Source organism: Danio rerio, chromosome 6, assembly GCF_052040795.2.
Source record: "Danio rerio strain M-AB ecotype USA chromosome 6, GRCz13ab, whole genome shotgun sequence".
Taxonomy (NCBI): domain Eukaryota; kingdom Metazoa; phylum Chordata; class Actinopteri; order Cypriniformes; family Danionidae; genus Danio; species Danio rerio.
This window is the reverse complement of record NC_141026.1, coordinates 42793501-42817207: the sequence shown is the minus strand read 5'-3', so window position 1 is coordinate 42817207 and position 23707 is coordinate 42793501. Positions and strand designations below refer to the sequence as shown.

Sequence of the window (23707 nt, the reverse complement as noted above, 5' to 3'; positions counted from 1 at the left end):
AAATTGGCCCTAGTATACAGTATATGTGTGAATGTAAAAGCGTATAGGTCTTTCATAGCGTTGGGTTTGGGCTGGAAGGGCATCTGTTGCGTAAATACATGATGGATAAATTGGTGGTACATTCCGCTGTGGAAACCCCTGATTAATAAAGGGACTAAGCCGAAAAGAAAATGAATGAACTTTGCAGAATATGTGGTTGATGGGCACATGGCCTAGCAGTGACTTTTTGGCAGAACAACAGCAGCGATTCTCTGTAATCCAGGGTTTCAGGACAGATGTTTCTCAATCCTAGCTTTCAAAGGATTTTTATTGAAAACTCACAATTGAGAGTGCAACTATCCTGGATTAGGCTTAATCTGTGTGCCAAAGTAAACAAAGCTAAAGATGTTTTGACCTATACGATCCTATTATTTTTGGAATTTAAAACCTTTTAAATTGGTTGTTGTTGTATAAGAAGAGTTTGTAAGCTTCACTTCACATCCCATAGCAAACGAGTTGAATGAATCATTTAAAAGCATTGCATTTTTATCATGTGGCAAATAATATAGAAAACAGACAGAAAGAGAAACATTGTACCTCTTAATACATGAAACACCCTGAAGGCCATTTACTCTACATATTTATAAATATATTCTGCATATATATTTATTCTGCATATATAAAGTTGAGGGCAAAATTTCTTGTCCTGTGCAAAATTTTTTCATTTAAAAATATTTCTCAAGTGATATTTAGTTGACAGTTTTTCTGATAATATTTTTTCTTCTGGAGAAAGTCTTAATTGTTGTATTTTGGCTAGAATAAAAGCAGTTTTTCAATGTTTAAATCATTATTAGCCCTTAAGCAATATTTTTTCAATTGGCATCGGGACAAATCCGTTATACAGATGAATACTAGTATCTTAAATATCTAGCCAAATATTATTTACTGTCATCAAGGCAAAGATAACATACATCAGTTTTTAGAAATGAGTTAAAACTATTGTGTAGAAATGTTGAAAAACAATCTCTCCGTTAAACAGAAACTGGGAAAAATATAAAAGAATTCAAATGTAACAGGAGGGCTGTATACTTTTATTTTTTTCTTATAAATTTCATATACTGTTTCAGTTAAATATTATCCCAGAACATTTTATAATGATAAAATTTGTGATATATATATATATATATATATATATATATATATAGACTAAACAAAACGTACAACAGTACTTAAAAAACACATATGTCTAGCTTGTCCATGACTTTTCAAAACAACTTGGTGCTGATTGAACACATTTAACATAATGCCCTTGAGGTAAATGAAACACTGAAAGAAACTGAAATCAATCAGCTCTTACTGTGGATCACATTTAAAGTGCCTGAAGGGTCAAATTATCTCATAACAGGTTAACTTGCATCAGAAAACCTACAGAAAATCTCTAATAACCTGTCACCCTGAGAGTCCTCAGCTGTCAAAACGCATGACTGCTCTGCTTTAAGGCAATACACGAGGCTTATGTACAGTATGTCTTTGCATAGTTTAGGATGCATCAGTGTTTCTTATGAGGGGAAAAAATTAATCATTGATTTTTAAGTCAAAATTTGGTCTCACGAAGAGCAGTATATATATCCAGTTGGATCTTTTGCCTTTTTAATCTAGTAATTTATGCTTTGTTTTATCAAAATGAAGGGGAAAAAATCTGTGGAATTAAAGGTTGTCTGGGCTCTTTTCTCTGTCTGTACTGGCTGAGAGAGTGTAATGATGTGCTGAGGGTCTCTGAGATTGAGGAAGATCCTCTGCTGGACTGCAGGCCAACTGGAGACGCTGAGGGAAACACACACAACAACGATTTTTAACTTAACTCTCCTCTCATTCCAAAGGAAATGAAAGAAATGCATTCCTGCTGTGAAACAGTTGCCTGCTAGTTTCTCAGAAAGGTTTTCAGATACACTTCCAGACATTTATATACTACAGAAGCTAATGTTTTACAGCTTGTTTCAAAACAAATGCGTACAAATAGTGAAACCATGGGTTACCTGCAATACCCAGTGTCTTGCTTAAAATCCTTAGTTCAGCTCTCAAAACTAAGTTTCTGTGTCAATGAACATGTCAGTGCTGTCAGAATGACACGTCATTGTGTATGGATATGACAGTCAAATTACTCAGTCATGTGGGCAATACAACAGTGTACTCTGAAGGGCTGTTCTAATGTAAACTATGGCAGTTTTTTTGCTGTTTGTACTGTAATTTGTTGCCAGATCATGTCATTGTAATACAGGAAGGACAGCACTGCATAACACAAGGAAAAAACTAAACAAAAGTAGAGGTGTGAACATAGGACAATTCCCTTTTAAAAGCACGTTGTTAGGAAAAATTCCATAGCTTTTCTAAAAAAAAATTCAACTATAGGAGAAATGTACCAATTGTAGGCAGATTTAGAAAAAAGTCTAATGTATAGACCATTGGCCCATGAACATTTCCTGCTTGTTGTCAAACTCTTTTAATAACTGTAACAAGAAGCAATTCTCTCATATCTCAATGTTAAAACAGCTGTCATAATGTTATTTTTCAAAATGTGGACCTTTTAGGATTTTCAGAAGCAACAGAAAGTAAAAATTTAAAACAGGAAGTACATCAAGACCATTGCTTTTGTTTACATCCCTTGAAATGGTCTATATTATATGGTATATAGATATTTTGACAAATTGTTATGACAAAACTTATGCCATGAACAAATTATTTAATGTTGTATGAGTGAGACTATTTAACAGAGATCAAAATGATGAGAGGGGTCTGGATGCAGACCTGGTGCAGTGCAATCTGGGCTGCATCCAATGCTTTTTGATGGGCTCACCTAACTCCACCCCTAACCCTACCCCTCACAGTGACGTCACTCGCTCCATGTGAGTGCATTGTGTCTGACATTGCATCGCTGATTGATGGCAATCTCAGCTTGCACCATAAAGGCTGCACCCAGATACTACTGAGAATGATACAGTTTGATCAACTTGACATACGCAATTGATAATGTGGGAAATATCAGAGAATTGCACATAATCAATTGCATGGATATAGGCAAGCATTTGCAACTTGTTCAGAGAAAAGAGAAACTGCTTTTCTGATGTGCACAAGTGATGCAATGATGTGAAGATTGAACAGTATTTCAATTCTGATCTGAGAAATGCACCAAAGCATCTGAGCAAAAACTGTAAATGTTGGTACATTAGCTAATGTTAGAAAGCATGACCACAGAGCATGATGATCAGTCTTGGGTGTAATTACTTAGAAAGTAAATAGTTACTGTAATTAAATGACTTTTCTGCTGAAAAAGAAAAATAAGACATTTTTTATGTAATTTAATTGACCTAAAATGTACTTGGCTTAAATTGTTAAGATAAATTAAATAGAGTGCTTTATAAAGCAATTGTATTTATTTGTTATATAGATATTCACATAACTTGATTTTTTACCTAAAAAAGGTTAGAGTTATCTTACAACTGCACATGCTCACAAAAAAAAAAACAATTGAGCGTCAAATGAAGTTCAATATACACTATGTGGGGCTAATAACTCTGATTTCAACAGCACATACAAAAGATTACAAGTTTAAAGAGTTACATATAAAAAAGTTGAATCTATATTGTATTTGCATTGAACCTTATAATGATTTTATGCAGTAATGAGCCGTAAAAAGTGTTGAGCCCATATATATATATATATATATATATATTTTAATGAAATTTTTGATGAACACTGATTAAGACCCACTCATGTTTAAAAAACAAACAGATGGAAAATCATCTTTTTCTTGACGGCACATACCTCCCAGAAGGTTCCTTTTCCTTTGTGGAGTTTGTAGATCATGTTGATGGGAATGAGGGAGAGAGAGGACACCGCCAGGAACCAGCCGATACCGTATGCCCACCATGGATACATATATTTGTTGTTAAATTTCAGGGGACTGTATTTGACCAAAGAGAAAATAAATGTGCCCTACAGGAAATAATTGACAATCAGAATACACAGAAGACACCTATGTTTTATAACATGATTGAATACAAAAAAAGGCATCAATAATTAGTATTTATTGAATGATTCTGTTTAGATTAAAAAAGAATCATGTGACTTGAAAGACTGAAATAATGGCTGCAGAAAATTCCTCTTTTTCATCACAGGAATAAATTATAATAAAACATATATTAGAGTAGAAAATACATATTTGCAATTGTAATTTGCTTTGTGTTTCTTCAAATAAATGCAACCTTGGTCAGCATAAGTGACTTTAGGTAAAAAGCATAAGTGAAAAAAAGCATTAAAAATAATAGTAGTTCCAAACTTCTGATCCCCGCTGTATAATAAATATTAAAACATTATTAAATAAAAAATATATAATAAAAAGATAATGGCCATATTAAATCAGATAATAATCATGAACAAAAAACTATTGTATAAAAAACTTTGTATCATATTATATACAATTGAAGTCAGAATTATTAGCCCCCTTTGAATATTTTTCTTCTTTTTTAATATTTCCCAAATGATGTTTAACAGAGCAAAGAAATTTTCACAGTATGTCTGATAATTAATTTTTTTCTGGAGAAAGTCTGATTTGTTTTATTTTGACAAGAATAAAAGCAGTTTTGAATTTTTTAAACACCATTTTAAGGACAAAATTTTATAGCCCTTTTAAGCAAATTTTTTTCTCGATAATCTACAGAACAAACCATCAACAAATCAATATACAATACCTTGCTTAATTACCCCAACCTGCCTAGTAACCTAGTTAGTTCAGCCTTTAAATGTCACTTTAAGCTTTATAGAAGTGTCTTGAAAAATATCTAGTAAAATATTATTTACTGTCATCATGGCAAAGATAAAATGAATCCATTATTAGAAATGAGTTAATAAAACTATTATGATTAGAAATGTGTTGAAAAAATCTGCTCTCCATTAATCACAAATTAGGAAAAAAAATAAACAAGCAGTCTAATATTTCAAGGGGGCTAATAATTCTGACTTCAACTGTACTTTGTATATATAATGGATATATTATATATATTTGTACATGATGCTATAGTACATTGCGATTCATTAATATTCTACACTAACTACTGCCTGGTCTTATTCTCTATATACATGTATGTGAAAGTTTGCTGCATTTGAAATCAAACAAAGGCTCATTCTGAAAACATATCGTTATATACATTTCGGGAGAGTGCAAAATATGTCCCAGGAGGCATGTTTTCTTGTCGTTTTTTGTTTTTTTGTGAATCCATCAGAGGCCACTGTATGCTTTTTCACATCTCAAATTTGTCTCACGAGTGCCATTCATGCCTGCTGTTCTCTCATAAATCTACCAGAGGTCGCTGTTGACTGACTGATTGAGTAACTGAATGACTGCCTGATCAACTGATCCACTCTCCTCCTTCACTAAACCCAACCAATAGTGTTTTAAAAAGCACAGATTGACCCGCCAACCCACTTCCCTAAACCCAACTGACAGTTTTCAAAAGCACTCCAGAAAAAGAAAAGCCTTTGCCTGATTTTTACCACATTCTCAGCCTGTTATTTACTTGTTTATTTTATGTTTTGGCTTCTGTTTTTGTCTTACCCACTTTGTGAAACCAGACTCAAACCCCGTCATCGTAGTCAACTCCTCTCTGCATCTCACATCCACCGACATTAATGGTGAGCTAACTGGACAAACCCGTAAAAGCAGGAAAGGAGTCCATACGGAGGTCAGCTGGTAAGCGCGAAAAGCAATGGTGTCATACCACCCTGCAGCGTTCGTTTTAAAGATGAAATGCAGCCATACATACTTCTGACTACATATTTAGCAATCTCCAGAAATGTATATGAGGCTACGTTTTCAGAATGAGCCCATGTTGACAGAACTGATAGACACAAACTCACTACGCAGACTGACGGGGTGACATAGAGCCAGCAGTACTTCACCATAGGCCAGGGTTTGTAGCCAATCATGTCTTGTATGTTCTCGTAGAATCGGTCAGCACCTTTGATAGAGACAATGGCAAAATTAAGCACAAAAAAATCCTATTAAAAAATAACAAGTACAGTTAACGGCTAATTTAAATGCGGTTTACTTACCATACACCCAGCCAATAGCCACAGACTGACAGGTGGCCAGAAACAGGAGAGTGGTTCCACTGCACACGTAATGATCAAATAACTGAATAATGTACAGACCGCCCTGAGGAACAAAAATAGAGATATAAATAAAAGCAATGATATTATGACGCATATCATATCTCATCTAATACAGAATTTTTTTACAGAATTAAAAACCAACAACACTTTTTACATATTTGCAAGTTTCGACCAAAACAAATAAACTCATATTCATGACGGTCTGTAGGTGAATTATTTTTGGTGACAGGTGAGATTATTTGAATTATTATTGTAGTAAGAAAAAAATGACAGTATTATATCATTTAATGCTAACTATAATGATCAAGTTATTATTAATTAGTGCTGGGCAAATATGAATCGTTTTTAAACACATCCTAAATAAGTGTGTGTGTACTTTGTATATTTATTATGCAAATACACACATGCATGTATATATCTGAGAACATGTTTTATATTCAGATATAAAATATGTACAGTTAAAGTCACAATTATTATACCCCCTGTTTATTTTTTCCCAAATTTCTGATTAACAGAGATTTTTTCAGAGACTAGATTTTTCAAGACACCTATACAGCCTAAAGTGACATTTAAAGGCTTAACTGGGTTAATTACAGGTAGATTAACTAGGCAAGTTAGAATAATTAGGCAAGTTATTGTATAACGATGGTTTGTTCTGTCTATCGAAAAAAAAATTGCTTCAAGGGGCTACTAATTTTGACCTTAAAATGGTTTCTAAAAAAATTAAAAACTGCTTTTATTCTAGCCAAAATAAAACAAATAAGACTTTCTCCAGATGAAAAAAATATGATCAGACATACTGTGAAAATTTCCCTGCTCTGTTAAACTTCATTTGGGAAATTTAAAAAAAAGAAAAAAATTCAAAGGGGGCTAATAATTCTGACTTCAACTGTATGTATATAATATAAATTTAATTATCTATGTAACAAAATTGTTTTGTATAGTTTTGTTTCTACGCAAGTGTGTATCACATATACATAATAAACATATATAATAGACACATATATTATGCCAAAACAAACTTTTATATTGGTTTAATTTTAACTCATCTTTGCTAAGCACTAGTAATAATATATTTACAAAGTATATTTTTAAATAAATTACCATTTGAATACAGTTTTTAATAATTGCTATTATAAAAACTGATTATACATATTTTTATTTCAAGTTTAACCGCAATAGTTTTTTCATATTTAAAAAAAAAATATGTATTAGATGCCGTCTTTAATGCTTTAAATAAACTTTGTAAAAAGAAAATGTAAATTTTAGGTGATGTTATTTCACCAATCAGAGTAGCACAAATATTGAATTATAAAATCAAGCAACAAACTTTACAGACTTATTGCTGTGTTTACAGTATAGGAACAAGTGACCCCACCTCTGTGATCATAAGAAGACCCATGAAATAGCAGACCAGGCAAATCCCTAAAAGCAGCATCTCTCTTCTGAAGCCGCGTCTCAGTACAGTGGGAAATAAGTCTGTCACTGATGTCATTATACTCTCCAGTCCAACAAACTAAGTAACAAAAGAAAAGACATTGAATGGGAAGGCAGGAACAGAGGATGAAGCTAAAGGGAAAGTTGGATTAAAGGGATAGTTCATCAAAAAGTACTAATTCTTCCAAAGCTGTTTGAGTTCCTTTCTTCTGTTTAGCACAAAGGAGGATATACTGAAGAATGTTGGTAAAAAACAGAAACTGACTTCCATAAGACTACTACTACTACTACGACCATGTCTTCTACAACTACTACTACGACTACTACTACTACTACTACAACTACATCTACTACTAATACTACTACTACTACGAGTATTACGACATCATCTACTTCTACGACTACAACTACTACTATGACTACTACTACTACTTCATCTACTACTACTACTACATCCACTACTACTATGACTACTACTGCTACTTCATCTACTACTACTACTACATCCACTACCACTATGACTACTACTACTACTACAAAAACTACATCTACTACTACTACTATAACTATGATTACTACTACTACTACTATGATGAAGACTATTACTATTACGATGAATACTACTACTACTACTATGACAATGACGACTACTACTACTATGACTATGGCTACTACAAGGATGATGACAATGGCGACTACTACTACTACAACAACTACTATTACGACTATGACTATTACAAGTGCGACGACTACTACAAAGACGATGACTACTATGACTACTACTACGACTACTGCTTTAACTGCTACTACTACTGCTGCTACTACGATAACAACAAGTACTACTACTACTTTCACTACTACTACTACTACTAATACTACTAAGACTACTACTTCTACTACTAATAATAATAATAATAAACAAGAAAAGTTGGATAATGAGAAAATAACCTTTTGTTATGTCGAGATCAAGAGTAAATAAGATGATGAGATAATTAAGTCATCACCGTGAAAAAACTAGAGAGAAACAATATTTGAATGCATATATAACTGAAGAAAGAAATTCAGTAGAGTTCAGAACCAATTGAGTATGAGTAAATGTTGAGGAATTGTATTATTTGGGGTGAACTATCCCTTAAAGAAAGAGAAGTGGATCTAACCTGGCTGTCCAAACCCAAGAGGATGATCATGATGAAGAAACACACAGCCCAGAACTGAGACAACGGCAGCATGGTCACTGCCTGAGGATAAACTATAAACACCAGTCCTGGACCTAATGATTGCCAGAAGAGAAGCAACAGTAACAACATATTATCCAGACATTATATCCCCCTTAGAGTATTGATTTGATCTGAAATTACTCAGGAACACCCTCAGCCTGTCAAATATCTTGGTGCGTTTTTGTTTCCTCATAAGAACATTTTTTAGTTTATTGTATTTTATGATTTTACATGTAAGCACACACACACACACACACACACACACACACACACACTATAACAAACAAAATATATCTAAATGTTGAATGCCTGCAATCAATTTATGACATGTTTGGTTGTATGTACAAGTGTTTTATGTAAATATTGTCAGCTAAAATATAAAAATACTACAGTATATACATGCAAAGCTAAATTAATCCTGTGACTCTTATATTGAAGTTTCGTGAGTTGAGATGATTAGTCTGTGCAAGCCTCAGGAAAAAGACTCAGAGTGATATCCAGTTTGCGAATGAATCCTCCTTTTGTACTGGTTCTTTTGTACTGGTGCTCAAGCCAGAACAAATCTAGCCGTTCCTGAAGTTACAGTCACTCTTACTGAAAACTCATAGAATGTATTTAATCCTATAATGCTGGGTTTGAAAACTCGTCAAACTTATTGCCAGCGCCAACATTGAAAACAGTTCAATCTCAGTACAAAGAATCAGAGGATACACACTCGTGTGGACCTGTAACACCTGAATGAAGGTGTAAAATACATTTGGGATGTTTTTACAGTTTAGAATAATTTCTCCTTCACCCAAGGATATGGATTAGGGGTGTTAATGTTGCAATTGTAATGTTTCGTTTCTTGCACAGACCTATTGTTTTTCTTAAAAAGACCTCAGATTACAAACAAAGGAGTCATTCTCTGAGATGCTTCTTTAGACTTGCAAACAATTTATATGGGCTGAATTTAATTAAACGCATTCAATTTAGTAATGTTCAGTTTTATATGTTTGTTTAAATTCAGAAAAATATACAGGATCTGTTCAAACGACTGAAATGAGCTGCAACAACACCATTCTTGAGATTTATTTGGAACATTTTAACGGTTTTATGTTCAATTAACAGATTTGTTAACTAATAATTTAACCTCACACCTCCATGTTATGAAGGACTCAGCATTTTCTCAGCATTTTCTCAGCAACTTCTTCATTCTAAAGCTATAATAATAATAATAATAATAATATTAATAATAATAATAATAAGGATATATGATAAAGATATTATGTTTAGGGCGAGGCCAAAAGAGCCATTCTGTACTGTAATACCAATGTGTAATGCAAAGAAATAGAGTATTCAAAATTCAGTCTTAATCAGAAATAATGTATAGTCATGTATTTTCACCTCATCTACCTATTACCTTTACAAAATGCTGGTGAATTGCAGAGCCTGTGCAAAAATATCAGATAATTTCAAGAGTGCTGCTTTATGTTTAGTTTGTCATTGGGATTTGAGAAGAAAATACAAATTTCCCTACACAAATGTATTAGGTTAAGAAATCATTTTGACAAATTAAAATGAATTGAACATAAATCAATTAAGTTGCCCCCCCCCAACAATGAATAGAACTTTCAATTTATTTTAAATAAGTAGCATAAACAAGCAGAAAAATTAATGTTTGTGAGTAAACCAGAGATCAAATTCTTATTCATAATACATCATATACTACACTCCTAAAGCTTAAAACCAAGTTATTAGAAAATGTAATGCTTGAACATACATCACTGTGGTAAAATGACTTAAAATGCAGAATGTATACAGTTGCAATCAGAATTATTTGCCACTCTTTAAATATTTCCCAAATGATGTTTAACAGAGCAAGGAAATTTTTACAGTATGTCTGATAATATTTTTTTCATCTATAGAAAGTCTTATTTGTTTTATTTCAGCTAGAATAAAAGTAGTTTTTTAATTTTTTTAAAACCATTTTAAGGTCAAAATTATTAGCCCCTTTAAGCTATATATATATATATATATATATATATATATATATATATATATATATATATATATATATATATATATATATATATATATATATATATATATATATATATATATATATATATATATATATATATTTATTTATTTATTTATTTATTTTTTTGATAGTCTACAGAACAAACCTGCCTAGTTAACATTAACCTAGTTAAGCCTTTAAATGTCACGTTAAGCTGTATAGAAGGGTCTTGAAAAATATCTAGTCAAATATTATTTACTGTCATCATGACAAAGATAAAATAAATCATAAAATAATTTTTTAATAAATCTAGTTATTAAAACTATTATGCTTAGAAATGTGTTGAATAAATCTTCACTCCGTTAAACAGAAATTGGGGAAAAATGAACAGGGGGCTAATCATTCAGGGGGTTTAATCATTCTGAATGAAATTGTATTTAGAAAGTGTTCCAGTCACCAGGGGATGACTGTAAAGCTTTGGCTTCACTTGTAAGAATGTGCAAAGGAGGCGCACTTGATATATCTTTAAACAATATGCTTTTTGTGTAAGTCCTCACACTATTTGTTTGTACACCATTTGTTATTTGCTTTTATTTATGCAATATCAGAACTAGTACTGGTCTAATAATTTTTTGAGACATACAAATGATTCATAAAATCAAAATGTTTTTTTCTAAAAGGACTAGTTTGGCCAAAAATGATCGTTTGCTGTTAATTTATTGATTTCACTTTATGGAATTTGTTCTGGAATCTGCTTACATTTTTGTGACTGATTAATTAATAAATAATAAAAATGAATTAACTCACACTCTCTTTATGACAATGAAACTATATTAAAACAGCAATGACATTTCTATTAAATGTACATGTTAAATGTTTCAAAGCAACAATCAAGAAATCTCTGACCTGATTCAGCCACAAGGGAAATATCCACCCCTTGCTCCTGTGCCATGTGGCCCAGAACAGAGAAAATGGCAAACCCACCCAAAAAACTGGTTCCACTGTTCAGCAAGCAGAGGTAGAAGGAGTCTCTGTAGAAACATTTTTTAAACCTTAGCAAAATTACAACATAAATGTATTAAAATAATACAAATTTCAATATAAGTAAAGAGTTAAGTAGTTTAAATAAATATTATATACAGACAGAAAGAGATAGCACAATCCAGTTACTTCATTCAATTCCTTACCATTGAATTAATCAAGAATCATTTCATCTGTTCAATTCAAATGAACATTCACCTGTAGCAGTTATTATTATATTGATTGTAGCTTCCAAGAGAGCTGAGGTAACCCAGACAAATGGCATATGAGTAGAAGATCTGCGTACCAGCATCCATCCATACCTTACAAACAAACAAAAAATACAATTCAAATAGTGTAACATAAAAAACAAACAAACAAAGTGTGTGCTAATGTTGAATTATGAGTTCAGGTCTCATTCTATGCCTTTACCTGTGGGTCTGCTAGTCGTGTCAGATCTGGATACATGTAATAATAGATGCCATTGAGGGCACCAGGTAAAGTGACCCCCCGTAACAGCAGTATCAAGAGCATAACATAAGGGAATGTTGCTGTGAAATAGACTGCCTGTAAGTATTCAAATATTTCAGTGATGATGTGACTTTTAAATGTTAGTGTATTGCATGTTTACATTTTTGTTATCTGCAACAAAATGAAAAATAAATGAAAATGATTGTATTGCTGTATGTTAGAAGTGTAACCTTGCCAGTTGATTTCACGCCTTTCCAGATGCAGAAATAGACCAGGATCCAGACAAGAAGGAGAATAAGAGCCAAATCCCACCTTACTGTGCCCAAATGCTCAACTCCACTGGACAGGCGCAACACTCTGTGACTGAACAAACACACAGAAAAGCATTCAATAAAAATGTGTGTATTGGCTGATTTATTTAAATGTACTGCAATGTGAGAAAGATGCAACCAAACATCATACACAATGCACAATCACATCGCTATGCCATTATTTCATTCCCAGTGTATGTTCATGTAACTCACTGCCAGAACTCCATGACGGAGGAAGAGGAATTAAGAGGAGATGCCAACTCTGAACTAGAATTCCTCCCACTAAGCACAATACAAGTATCTGAAATCAATGAAAAGCAAATATGGACACAAGTATTCAACATATAACAACTGAGTTCTTTACTCATCTAAACAATATTCAGTATATACTGCTCAGCGGGCACCTTAATGTCAAAATTACATAAGAAAACATGTCAAAAATGCTAATCGATTATCTATCCAACTGACATCCTACATTGGCATAAAAAAAAAAAGTCAATAATCTATTACTGGATAGTCCTGTAATCTATTTTTAATATAGTTTCTTGATGCATATGTTAAATGTCATGCCGTTTTCATATCAAGGTAGTTAACATGCATTGTACGGATAGAAAATCAGCTGTAAATTTAGAATTGAAACCTACAGATTAATAGATCTTTCTTATATAATAATATTTTTGTGTCAATATTTTGGTGGTCAAAAGGGCATCAATGTGTGGATGTCAAGTGACTTTAAATCAATCTTTTATTACATTATATACATGTTATTTGACGTCAATGTCTCTTTGATGCAAGGTTTTGCCCAGATGAGAACTGATTGTGCCCAACTGAGGCTGTTTTTTCTTAAGGCTTTCTTTCATTTACTTTCGCCAGTTGGTGAAGTTCATTCCTCACCACTGGCCTGCTTGGTTTGGGACTTGTGGAGCTGGGCATTGTTGGATTTCCTCTTCAGTGTTTGGGCTTTCAGCAGTGACATGTATATTACACTGAACTGAACTAAACTGAACTGTAACTCTGAACACTGGAGTAAAGCAGTTTCAGTTTACTAGAACTTCTATGTTAAGCTGCTTTGACCCAATCTCCATCGTAATAGTGCTTTAGAAAACAATATGAATTGGACTGAATTCCTGCTGGGTGTATCCTTCCACTACAAACATTAAGATATGATCTAATAAATATGACTAGTTGTAATGGGTACAATAACTATAATGTAAACAATGAAATCTGAAAATATGCCAAAACACAATCAGTGGTGTAAAGTAACAAATTACAAATCCTCAAATGATTGTAATTGAGCAGTTATCTCAGTGTAATTTACTAAGTAGTTTTAAAAATGTGTGGTTTTAATTTCCCTTGAGTACATTTTTAGTGCAGTATTGGTAGTATTACTCCACTACTTTGCTTCAACCTGCTGTTACCACTTTTATTTTTTCTTGTCTATGTGGATTAGAAAAACCAATCCTGTGATTCCTTTCCAATCAAATCACACATAGAAAGTAAATTGCATCATAATGAACTACCTCAACTGTTTGGAAGCATTAAAAGTGTTCAAGAAGATGTCCAAAATCTTTACACGCATTGACCCAGAGACTGTTTACATGCATGTCACTAATGTGAAGGTGACAGATGTTTATTGTATGATGAGTGAAATGGCCTTAAACACCCAGTAGACATAAGACATTAACATGATATTAGATTGAAGTTGTACCCCAACGTCGTGGGGACGTTGCATTTTGTGTGGAAATGAAAATCGGGTTGACGTCAAAAACCAATGTCAGGTCGACATCAATGTCCAATGCCAAAACTAAAATCAACCATATATCAACGTCTAATGATGTTACAGCTAGACGCTGTGTGGACATTAGATCAGACATTTGGATTTTATTTGCCATACCTGACGAATAAATGTCAGTATTTGACGCCAATATGACATTGGTTTAAGATGTTGGATTTTGGTCACTTTCTAACACAACCTAAAATCAATCAAGTATCAACGTCATTCGACATCAAAATATTGTTGTTCTTAGATGCTGGCTAGTGGCTACACATTGAATTTTTCATCACCTGACATCACAATCTAACCTAATATTAACATCTTATGACGTTGTGTGACTGCTGGGCTACAACTAAATGAACTACAGAATGTTATGTTTACACATCCACAGATTACATGTAAATGCATCAGCTTTTCCCAGCGTAATACTTACTACTCACTACTCTTGAGTACTTTTAAAAGGTCTACTTTTTGCTCCTACTTTGAGTAATATTTACAACAGATATTTTTACTCTACTTGCAATACATTTTTAGGCAAGTAATGGAACTTTTACTTAAGTATTATCATTCAGTATTTTTTCTACCACTGGTTATAATATATTTGGGAATAAAACAATCTATGCTATGGACAAGCAATGGGTATAAATACTGTAAATACTGTATGACCTTTGATGAAATGTACCTGTGTTCCACGGATTGTTGCAGCTGGCCCAAGGCAGCTCAACATTAAAGGATGAGAAAAGATACAGGAAGGCCCACGCTATGATGATGATGTAGGTGATGGAGCCATACACAATAATCAGCTGACTGGCATAACCCATTCCTGAAAAAAGCAGTTGTGTTTATACAGGGTAGGCCATTTATATGGACACACCTTAATAAAGGGAATGGTTGGTGAAATTAACGTCCTGTTTGTGGCACATTAGTATATGTGAGGGGGCAAACTTTTCAAGATGGGTGGTGACTATGTAGGCCATTTCGGAGTCGACCATCTTGGTTCCAACTTTTGTTTTTTTCAATAGGAAGAGGGTCATTTGACACATCAAACTTATTGGGAATTTCTCAAGAAAACCAATGGTGTGCTTGGTTTTAAAGTAACTTTATTCTTTCATGCGTTATTTACAAGTTTCTGACTACTTATAAAATGTGTTCAATGTGCTGCCGATTGTGTTGGATTGTCAATGCAACCCTTTTCTCCAACTCTTCACACACTGATAGCAACCGCAGGAGAAATGCCTGCACAGGCTTCCAGTATCTGTAGTTTCAGGTGCTGCACATCTTGTATCTTCACACCATAGACATTTGCCTTCAGATGACCCACAAAGATAAAAGTCTAAGGGGGGTCAGGCCGGGAGACTTTGGGGGCCATTCAACTGGCCCATGACGACCAATCCACTTTTCAGGAAACTGTTTATCTAAGAATGCTCGCACCTGACACCCATAATGTGTTGGTGCACCATCTTGCTGGAAAAACTCAGGGAATGTGACAGCTTTAGTGCCCAAAAAGGAAAACACATCATCATCAACACAACAATCAGCGCACTACAGGTGCAGCGCATTACTGCGCCTTTATCTGTTCAGCGTTCCTGCTTTACATTAATCAGTTTGTTGTCCTCACGGTTTTGTCTGTGTCCTGTCAGGCTCTCGTGGCTGAGTTGCTGGTGGTGAGTTTGCTGAAAGAGTTTATGCCATTGGACTTTTGATCTTCCCTGTTGACGGCTGCTCGAACTAGTTACCAGCTGTGGTGTCTATTTTGATTCCACTGAGAAACCCACTTCTTGCTTAACTCACCTGTCATCTGCCAGCGTTCTTCATACTAGCACTTATGCTTTGCTGATTCCTAATGAACTCTGTTACTTGCAATTGGGTCCCCTTGATTCCGTGACAGCAGCACATTGAACACATTTTATAAGTGGTCAGAAACTTGTAAATAACTCATGAAAGAATAAAGTTACATTAAAATCAAGCACACCATTGGTTGTCTTGTGAAATCCCCAATAAGTTTGATGTGTCAAATGACTCTCTTCCTATTGAAAAAACAAAAGTTGGATCCAAGATGGCCGACTTCAAAATGGCCATCATGGTCACCACCCATCTTGAAAAGTTTTCCCCCTCACATATATACATATATGATGTGCCAAAAACATGACGTTAATACCACTATGCATTCCCATTTTATTTGATAAGGTGTATCCATATAAATGGCCAATCCTGTATATCGATTTTTAAACAAAAGTTATTGCGTGTTGTTTAATGTAAAGTGTATGCAAATTTAGAATATGCTAGAGGGTATTGCTAGAAATTCTGTTGAAAAATGTAATGTTGTTTTGCAATGTTTTATAATTATATTTCAATATTAACTATTTAAAGAAAAAAATGTGGGTGACTAAATTCATATTACTGCAACTTCAAAGGTTAAAACATTAAATTAAAGACAACATTGTTGTTTTACCCAAAAATTCATTTTTTTTTTAAATACCAAAATGACCATTTTGTAGATTTATTTTTTCATAGAGTGAAGAAAACTTTCATAATCTAAGGAGCTGAACATTTTTCAACTATAAAAAGGACTGAAAAAGTTCAACGGATGTAAAAATATTCTTAATTGAAATGTCACTGCCAATAAACATTTTGTATTTAAAAAATAAATAGAAATAGAAGTACCACCACACAATATATTGTTGACAAAGTAGGAACTCACCTTCAAAAAGTGGACAGACCTTTCTCCAGCACATGATGCCTCCCTGACTGGTGTACTGACCCAAAGATGTCTCAAGCACAAAAAGCGGGATACCACAGGTAACCAGGTACAAGACATATGGAATGAAAAAAGCCCCTAAGGAAGTTATGAATAAAAATTATTATTCTGAAATCTTGTGTAAACGTGTATCAGGTAAATTATGCCAAGAATAACAGGCACCGCATACTCTGTATTACTAAACTTTCATAATAAAGTTACAAAAGCTGTAACGGAGGTGGCACCTTTTTTAAAAAGTTACATTGAAAAGTTTGTACACTTTTGTATGTTTTAGGTTCAAATATTTATCTCTAATTACCAATATGGACAAATGTACACCTTTTTAAGAGGTAATACTGACCCCCAGTGACACTGTATTTTCAGTGTTACAAGGTTACATGGTTCAATAAACATTCTTACACATTAAGTTAGTGTGCATTTGAAAATTGTTTCTTTTTTCTGAAAACTGACTTGTGAATTGAAATTGTTTATGGGAAGATTACAACATTGTAATTTTTTTTACATGAATGGAATACCTACATCCATAAGAATATGTTAGCTAGCTGTAAAATGCAATAAATAGGACTGTAAACTTTACATAAACTGATTAAGAAATGGTTTATAAATGCTTCACAGTAAATACTGCAGACTTTAAGTGATACATACGCCTATAAAAGAAATACAGATCCCTTCAAATAAAACTATATCCAACAATATTAAATGTACTATGCACAATACTCACCTCCTCCGTTTTTATAGCAAAGATATGGAAACCTCCAAACATTTCCAAGCCCAATAATAGCTCCGGCTACAGTCAGCAGAAACTCAATCTTGTTTGCCCATTGGCCTCGCTCTTCAGGAGTTATATCAGCCTGCTGGTTCCCTGTCCGCCGGGTGGAGGAGCCTGCCATGCTCACAATGTGTACGCTTGCAGGAGTCTGTGTCTTTCAGCCGTTTTGTAGGTGTGTGAGCAATTTAAAGAAGCGAATCTAGACGGAGTGCGTTTTTGAAGTTCTGGGGTACTTTTAAGTATTAGCAGTGGTGGGCGGAGGGAGACCAGTCTGCCAGGTTTTTTATCTTAAGGGGAGAGATGAGATGTGTTAACTTGTCGTTTCGTTCACTCCATTAGTTCTGCAACTCTAGGCATTTTAATAAAAGGTTTCTTCTCAGCAGTTGAAAAAATGCTGTCAGTCATGCTCTGACCTGATGTGCAACTCTTCCACTAGCCTTCATTGTAATGATAGAGTTGCAGCTTTCTTTTAAAGGTAAGTTTGAGCGGTTGATCTGTTCACTTTAGTAACCTAACAGCTGCTAGTCATTATCTCTGCGGGACCTACGTCTGTTCACTGATTCCTGGCATGTGTGTAAAAATATGAGATTAGGAAAAATGTAGGTACCTATCCCTGTGTTCGCGTGGGTTTCCTCTGGGTGCTCCGGTTTCCCCCACAGTCCAAAGACGTGCTCTACAAGTGAATCGTGTAAACAAAATTGGTCTTACATGTATGAGTGTGTGTGTGTGAATGTGAGAGTGTATGGGTGTTTCCCAGAACTGGGTTGCAGCTGGAAGGGCATTCGCTGCATAAAACATATGGCGGAATAGTTACACTTAAAAAAAAATGCTTTTCTTACTTAGATTTTTTTCTTGCTTCTCGTCCAAATATCTAAAACTCTTAAATCAAGAAGAATTTTCTAGACAAGCAAAACATACTGTCTTGTTTTAAGATATAATATGCCAAAATTAAGTGAGTTTTTCCTTAAAACAAGCTAATAAAATCTGCCAATGGGGTAGGCAAAATAATCTTATGTCAAAAGGAAAAACAAGATTATTTTGCTTACCCCATTGGCAGATTATTTTGCTTGTTTTAAGGAAAAACTCACTTAATATTGGCATATTGTTTCTGAAAACAAGACAATATGTTTTGCTTGTCTAGAAAATGCTTCTTGATATAAGAATTTTTACATATCTGGACTAGAAACAAGACAAAAAAATTAAGTAAGAAAAGCATTTTCTGCAGTGTAGCAGTTCATTCCGCTGTGGTGATCCCTGATAAATGAGGAACTAAGCAGAAGGAAAATGAGTAAATGAATTTAGGTACCTACAAAATATGAGACCAGAACTTTATTCATCATACTAGCTAAAATATGGTTAAACTGAAGGTATGTATCTCATGTAAACATTACCACTATGTCCTGGTTATGTTCCTATTTTTAAAATAAGATACTATTATAAACATGTTTTTTTATTGCAAAACTCCATTTTACTGTGTTCAGTTTAGGTTAGAAAATGAATAACTACCTATATATAAACACAACAGATGTCTATGTAATGTCTCTATATAAATAGCCATGCTGTTTGTGTTTCTTTGTTTGGATGACCTGGTTGTGCTTTGTCAATGACTTTAATCTAGACTTGTCTTCATCAACATTTGTTTAAGTATATTCATTTATTTTCCTTCAGATTAGTGCCTGATTTATCAAGTTTATGTAAACTATAACAGTGAAGCTGGCAGGAGAGCTGTGGTAGAATGCTGGTGTAGTTATAGTTAAATTAAAACTGATTCAGTTCAGTTTTATATATATGTCGCTATTGAAGTTAATTTCAGTTTAATTCAGGTTAGTGTAATTCAAATATTGATGAAAGACAATCCACCAAAGAGCAGCTCCACCGACTGGAGGAAGTAAAAAAAAAGACATGGGAAGAATCTAGGCTCAGCTGGGGTGACCAGAGATGCAGTCTGGACATTGGAGGCTTGAGAACAGGTCCAAGAAGGTCACATGACTAAATGTTCTATAGAACTGCGTCTTGTTCAATCTTTAACCTGCCTCCACCTCGGGACTGTCCTTCTGACTCCGTTAGGCTCCTTCCTCCTTACATCACCTTGGTCCTGACTTGCTCTGGCTCCACCGAGGTCTTCCGGATCCCTGAACTGAGCTGCGTGAGTTATCATCGTTGACTAGGCCCTCCACCACCACTGTCTTCATCTCCGTCAGTTTGGCCCGCTGGGGAGTCTACTGCTGCGTCCCAAATCGCATACTTATGCACTATTCTATGCTATTTTGTAGTATAAATAGTGTAAGTAGTGTGTTCACATTGAAAACTAATTACCTGGATGATGCACTCATTCAGCCGGTAAAATGAAGTGTGGAATGATGGACACTTCACGCACTCAACAACCGCAGGTTTGCTCACGTGGCAGAAGGGGCGGAGCTATCGGGCGCACATGTTGGATAACTTTATTTATTTTTGACGATGAAAGCAAAAATCTCTTACGAGAGTGATTATAGCGCCTCCCAATGGTGAATGCGCTTATACTCACGGCAGGTATTATTTAATTATTCGGTCGTTTATTTCACTGATTTGGCAACCGTCAAACGTCATCAGGGAAACGGTTTGAATTTCCGCTTAGTAAAAAAAAACATTAGTGTGCCTGTTGGGACGACACTACATACATATACTATCCTGTTGAGTGTGTAAGTGCATAAGTACATCGCGCATGAGTGCATAGTGTATAGTGTGCCATTTGGGACGCAGCTTACCACATTTCCAATATGTTTCCTTCCTCCCTCGAATCCACTGTGGGCTGTCACCTTGGCTGCTCTCTGGTCCCTGCCTGACTACTTCCTTCTAAAAGAAACATAATTCCATGTTTGTATTGAAGATATAAAGATATCACTGTGATCAAGTAATTTAGTTTTAGTCTTTGTCCCATGACAATCTCTAATTTATTAGGCAGCAAATTAAATGTTTTTAGACGATTTAAAAAGGCCTTAGACTTTCTATCACATAATAAAAAAGATATACAGCAATCTACAGGCTCCTGCTTGTTCCGTAAACATTTGAGAAAAGGAGACACATCACCGAGAGCTGTTATCAATTGTTTTTGCTCACTAACAAAAGATGCAGAAGGCCCAAAGTGGTTGTGAGGCTTCCTGCTTTTTGGTTGAAATGTTGGTGGCTGAATGTTTGGATGTTTGGATCCAACTAAAACAGATTCTTCCATTTTATCAATGGGGGTGCTGAAGAAATGGACAACATGTTTGGTGACGAGGCTCTCGTGTTACAGGATTCTGAAGTATGTTGTTCTGGCTTCCATGACTGTTTTACTGGAGATTGTCCTTGAGAGTTCAAGTTTTTCTAATACTTCACTGTCTATCTGTGACGAGCTCTGTGGGCAGGGCACAGCCGGCATTGTGTCCATGAGCAGTGGTTGTTGTGACTGCATGGTGTTATCATTGTCCTTGTGGGATGTTAACCACATGTCCATTCATGAAGTCCTATGGTCATTCAGAAACTCACCATCTGCGCATGCCAAGTCAAAAGTGGCACACACAGCAGTTGGATAAGGGAGGAAGAAGCATATTGACCTTTAGCACTTTTACATTTCAACAAACAGGAAATGAATATTAAAGAAGTTATATTTAAGACAAAACATTGTATTCTTTTTGTATTTCACCACTGAAAATATTTCCAAAGGAAACAGAAGGTAGCAGAACATTTGTGCATCTAAAGCCCACACTGAAGTGTTTCATTCCCGAATAAATCTGTTTTTGAAGAGAATATTTGAAACAATGATTCAATTATTCAACCATAAATACAGCTGATGCTTTTGAAATCTTATACCAAACTATGATATATGCTATTAGTGTAATTCAGAAAAGCTTATTCATGCTTTTATGAGATGTGGCCCTGTAGGCCTAATGAATGCCACAGCCATATCATCCTGCAGCCCAAGACTGGTTACTCACTGAAGCTAAGCAGGGCTAAATCTGGTCAGCACCTGGATGGGATACTAGATGGGAAAACTAGGTTGCTCTTGGAAGTGGTGTTAGTAAGGCCAGCAGGGAGTGTGGTCTGTGTGAATCCTAATGCCCCAATATAGTGAAAGGGACACTATAATGTCAGTGAGTGCCGTCTTTTGGATGAAATGTTAAATCAAGGTCCTGACCTGGGTCATTAGCAATTCCATGGCACTTCTAGTAAAGAGTAGTGGTGTAACCCTGGGGTACTGGCTAAATTTCCACCATTGGCCCTTCCTAGCCTCCCAGTCATTGCCATCCACCAACTTGGCTCTACCACTGTCATCAACTTCAACTATAGGTAGTGTGTGGTGAGCACACTGGCGCCGTTGCCCTGTGGCTACCGTCACATCATCCAAGTGGATGCTACACCCTGGTGGTGGTTTGGAGAGATTTTAGTTTTAATTTTTTTAAGAACCATTTTAAGGGTCAAAATTATTAGCCCCTTTAAGCTATATATTTTTTTTGTCTACAGAACAAACCATCGTCATACAATAACTTGCCTAATTACCCTAATCTGCCTAGTTAACCTAATTAACCTAGTTAAGCTTTTAAATGTCACTTTAAGCTGTATAGAAGTGTCTTGAAAAATATCTAGTAAAATATTATTTACTGTCATCATGGCAAATATAAAATAAATCAGTTATTAGAAATGAGTATTAAAACTGTTTGGAAATGTGGTGAAACAATGTTCTCTCCGTTGAACAGAAATTGGGGAAAAAAATAAACAGGAAGGCTAATAATTCTGACTTCAACTGTACGCTTATGTTAGTCTATCTGTCTCTCCTTATCCTGAAAATCACAAACTTGGATCCAGCCTGTATCCAGAGCAGATGATTGTCGTGTATTAAGTACGAGCTCAACATGATAGATGACCTTGGTGATTTATGAGTCTCTATATAGATCCTTTTGGCTAGTCTGAACACCCGGTGGCCTACTTGGACCTGCATCTCTTTATCTCTAGTATCCTGACTCTAGCCTTCTTATAACATCCATGCTTATATCATCAAATGGGTTAATGGGAAACATTATACAACAGCTTCTATAACTCAACATTTGATGTAACCCAGCACTGGGAAAAAAAGTTACTTAAGAGTTGAGTCATCAGATTCCCCAGACTATGGAATGCATCTTTCTGTGTGAAGAAAAGTGAGGGAAAAGTTTTTTTTATACTATTTTACCCATGCTTTGATTTATGTTTTGCCAGTTGAACGTTTGTAAATATTTTCACATCCGTTGTCATGTTGCTTTAATATTCATTATGTGGACATGACTTTGAAAGAACATTAGAATGGTGGCATTCAGACCTAATGAAATTCTTCAAGATATATTTAAAAAAATGTATAATTAAAATTGGTAATAAACTTTAGCTTTGCAAAGTATCAAATCGATCAAGGCTAACAATTAATGCAGCAGATGTGTTGATAGGCAACCATTGCAAAACACATATCGTAAAAAAAAAATTTGAGTCATAAATGAATTACACTTTGAATTAACACCTTTGGCAAATTCTTCTATGATTACTTCAGCCAAGCCTGTCAATTTTTATTATGACATCTTTCAACAACTTCTGCAAATTAACAGTATCTTGCTGAGCCTGGAAATCAGAGCACATCACACATGTGTTATTTATTTATCAAAAGTACAGTCAAATGTAGAATTATCTGCTCTGTCTCACGCATTTTTAGGCCACATAATATTTAAAAAGATGATTCTAGCACTAACTATAACATTCATTTATATACACCTTGTAGAGACATGCATGCTACTCAAGGGCAGGAGGGTGCAAATTAA

The 23707-nt window shown here is 34.7% G+C and overlaps 1 protein-coding gene across 1 annotated transcript; it reads right to left on the bottom strand.

The window, feature by feature from the left end:
* Positions 1-1049: 1049 nt before the first annotated feature.
* slc6a11a (solute carrier family 6 member 11a) lies at positions 1050-18106 on the bottom strand. Its single transcript, NM_001098387.1, is given in 14 exon segments — positions 1050-1803; positions 3802-3972; positions 5893-5993; positions 6088-6190; positions 7526-7663; positions 8742-8854; positions 11710-11834; positions 12043-12146; positions 12256-12390; positions 12525-12657; positions 12819-12906; positions 15062-15202; positions 17081-17215; positions 17859-18106. Coding segments are annotated over 14 exon segments (1773 nt in total). The 5' UTR covers positions 18028-18106; the 3' UTR covers positions 1050-1686.
* Positions 18107-23707: the final 5601 nt, after the last annotated feature.